Here is a 2710-nt window from a genome sequence, read left to right on the forward strand (position 1 = left end):
GAAAAAAACGTCACGTGCAAGAACTTTCTTAATTTAAAAGAAATTTTCAAACAAACTCAATTAAATAATTTCTGGGAAAAATAAATATGAAAGTATGTATGTGAATTGGCGGCAGTTGTCGGTGGGTGCATGAGGATTTGGTACAATTTTGTATGCCACACGGAATCCAGCAACTGCTGTCTGCCAAGACAATTTTAATGCCACAAAATTTTAATTGAGCTAATCCGAAAAACCACAGGCTGCTCCATGGCTAACGAGCCAGATGTCAGTTGGCTTGTCTGTCTAATTTGCCAGCATACACATGTTGCATGTTGCACGTTGCAGGCGGGGTGGAAAAGGGAAGGGAAGAGAAGTGGAGTCAGGAGGCATTAAACTGAAGCTAATGATAATTGCTTTCTCGACAAGATTAGCCAAGTTGGCCGTTCGAAAAACATGAGTGTCTGGTCTGACAGTTGATTCACACACTGAATTTCAAATACAGATCAAACATTTAAAAGCGACTCGAAAAACCACTCAAAAAACAAAAAAATGGATGCCGACGAAAGCTTTCTGACTCACCGGTCGCTGCTAATGGATGTGATGAAGCATCTGGATGACCTTCAGAATGCCAATAAAATGGAGTAAGTAATTGTTCTTTTCTAACCTCCGTACTTAACTGGATTTTCCCACAGCACTGGCACCAAGGGCAAGGAGGAGAAAAAGCCGGAGGTAGACCCTTCCGAAGGTGTTACCAACACCAACTTCACAGTGATTGCCCGCGACATTCGCAAGAAATCCTCACGATACTTTAAACGGGTTCAAAAGATGTCGAATATCAATCAAATATCCTTCATGCGGCAAGTGGACGTATCGCCAAAGGATCGAGCCGAAGCTCGACGAGATCGCGAAATTGTTGCAGACAGTTTCCGCAGGTAAACAAATAATTCAAGTATTTAAGAAATATATATTTTCCTCCGCAAACAGATTGGGCAACGAGGAGTACCGCCGCACCAACTATGAAAAGGCTGTTTACTTTTACTCAAAGGCAATTCAGTATGTGTCTTATTCGCCAGTTCTTTATTGCAACCGGGCTCTGGCTAGAATAAAGTGAGTTCCTTGGGAATGATAACTATGCAATCTTCCATAACCCACTAATCCTAGGAAAAGGGAGTTCAAACTGGCGCTCTTTGACCTGGACTATGTCATCTTCAAGCTTGATCCGATCCATTTGAGGGCCTGGCTCTATAGAGCAGGAGCTCTTGCGCGTTTGAACAATGAGTCGGAGTTTGAAATCGCCATCGCCAATGCTAGACTGCTCAACAGATCGCCGAAGGATCAAAAATACATCGACTATTTCCTGGAGAAATTTAAAACTGAATTTTAGAATGGACAGCAGAACTATATTCTCCTTTCTTAAGCGTTTGTATCGCGAGTGAAATTTGGAAATCATTTTCATTTGAACTAACTTGTGCAGAGCAATAAAGGAATATCAAGCATAAACAAAGGGGTAACAAATTTAGATTTTTTATTTCAATCAAATAGGAATGCATTTCATTTGGTGTCACTTTCAATTTGGAAAGTACAGTCCACTTTTCATAAACAAAAAATTTAGCTAGACACACCCACAAAAACAACTTGGTGAGTACTGCAGAAATATGGAAAATGTTTTCCTTTTTTTGTTGTTTTTCATCGACTACACACAACTGCGAACACCACTCTTTTTGTGTTAGTGGCAAATGAAATTTGCAATTTTTTGCATAAATTCAATAAAAATTCCTATTGTCATGAGAATATTTGCCAATACAATATACAGCCCCCCAACTTCGAGCTGGGGATAAGGGCCACTTATACGCTTCGTTGGGGGTTTTCCAGCCCCTGCGGATCCCCCCGCAAAACCTCAAAAGACTGACGCTGCGGCTGCAAATGCGGGCCATGGAAATGGGAGGGCGGAAAATAGGGGAAAATGGGGGAAAAAGTGGGCTGCATGGGCCGCCGAGTTTTGCTTTCAATATGGCGCCAACACCATTTGCATTCCGCATCCCCTACATCCCGTAACATCCATCCCCTGGCCAATAAGTCCCGGAGCAGAAGCAGTTGCAGTGCCAGTTGCCGGGGTCCTTGCCGTAATGAAATGCAGTTCAAATGCTTGGGGTATAAACTTTTGTCACAACAGGCAGCCGGCAGCAGCAAGGCGCAAGGACATGCAAGTGGACTGTGGGTAGTGGGCGGTAGAGGGGTGGCGATGGGGTGGCGGTTATAGGGTTGTAAACTAGCAAACAAACGCAACGGAAGTGCCACAAAAAGGGTTTCACTGTTTGTCAATTGTGTGCGGCCGCAGAGTTGACACCTAAACCAATTCCCGCAAAACCAGCCAAAGCCACCCCGCATCCAGCCCCATTTGCCCCGAGCTGCAGACTTGGTCAATCCCTTGGCACTACTGACACGCTAACTGACTGCGGGAGTGCACTGAAGAAAAAGAATGGCAGCTTATGTAGTAACAAAACCTTTGAGGTGTGCAAACCTTTTCAGGGATGAAAACAACAGCGAATAGTTTCTGATAAGCAATCCCAAGCGAAGGCAATGGGTTTCGAATAGTATATTCAGTTTACTTTGTATCGATCCCTTTGAATTCTCTAAGTGCACGCATCTCAGCTGACTATCTTGAGAAATGCAAAAATGTTTGCGGCGTGGTGCAGCTCTAATCAACATCAAACGCTGCCACTCCCGCTTC

At 43.8% G+C, this 2710-nt stretch overlaps 1 protein-coding gene across 1 annotated transcript; it reads left to right on the forward strand.

Moving 5' to 3' along the window:
- Positions 1–433: 433 nt before the first annotated feature.
- On the forward strand, positions 434–1490 carry LOC6537147 (tetratricopeptide repeat protein 12). The gene is made up of 4 exons (XM_002097672.4): positions 434–620; positions 672–911; positions 964–1086; positions 1141–1490. Exons 1-4 carry the CDS (start codon positions 529–531, stop codon positions 1361–1363), a joined length of 678 nt encoding a protein of 225 aa, XP_002097708.1. The 5' UTR covers positions 434–528; the 3' UTR covers positions 1364–1490.
- Positions 1491–2710: the final 1220 nt, after the last annotated feature.

Source organism: Drosophila yakuba, chromosome 3R (genome assembly GCF_016746365.2).
Source record: "Drosophila yakuba strain Tai18E2 chromosome 3R, Prin_Dyak_Tai18E2_2.1, whole genome shotgun sequence".
NCBI classification, from domain to species: Eukaryota; Metazoa; Arthropoda; class Insecta; order Diptera; family Drosophilidae; genus Drosophila; species Drosophila yakuba.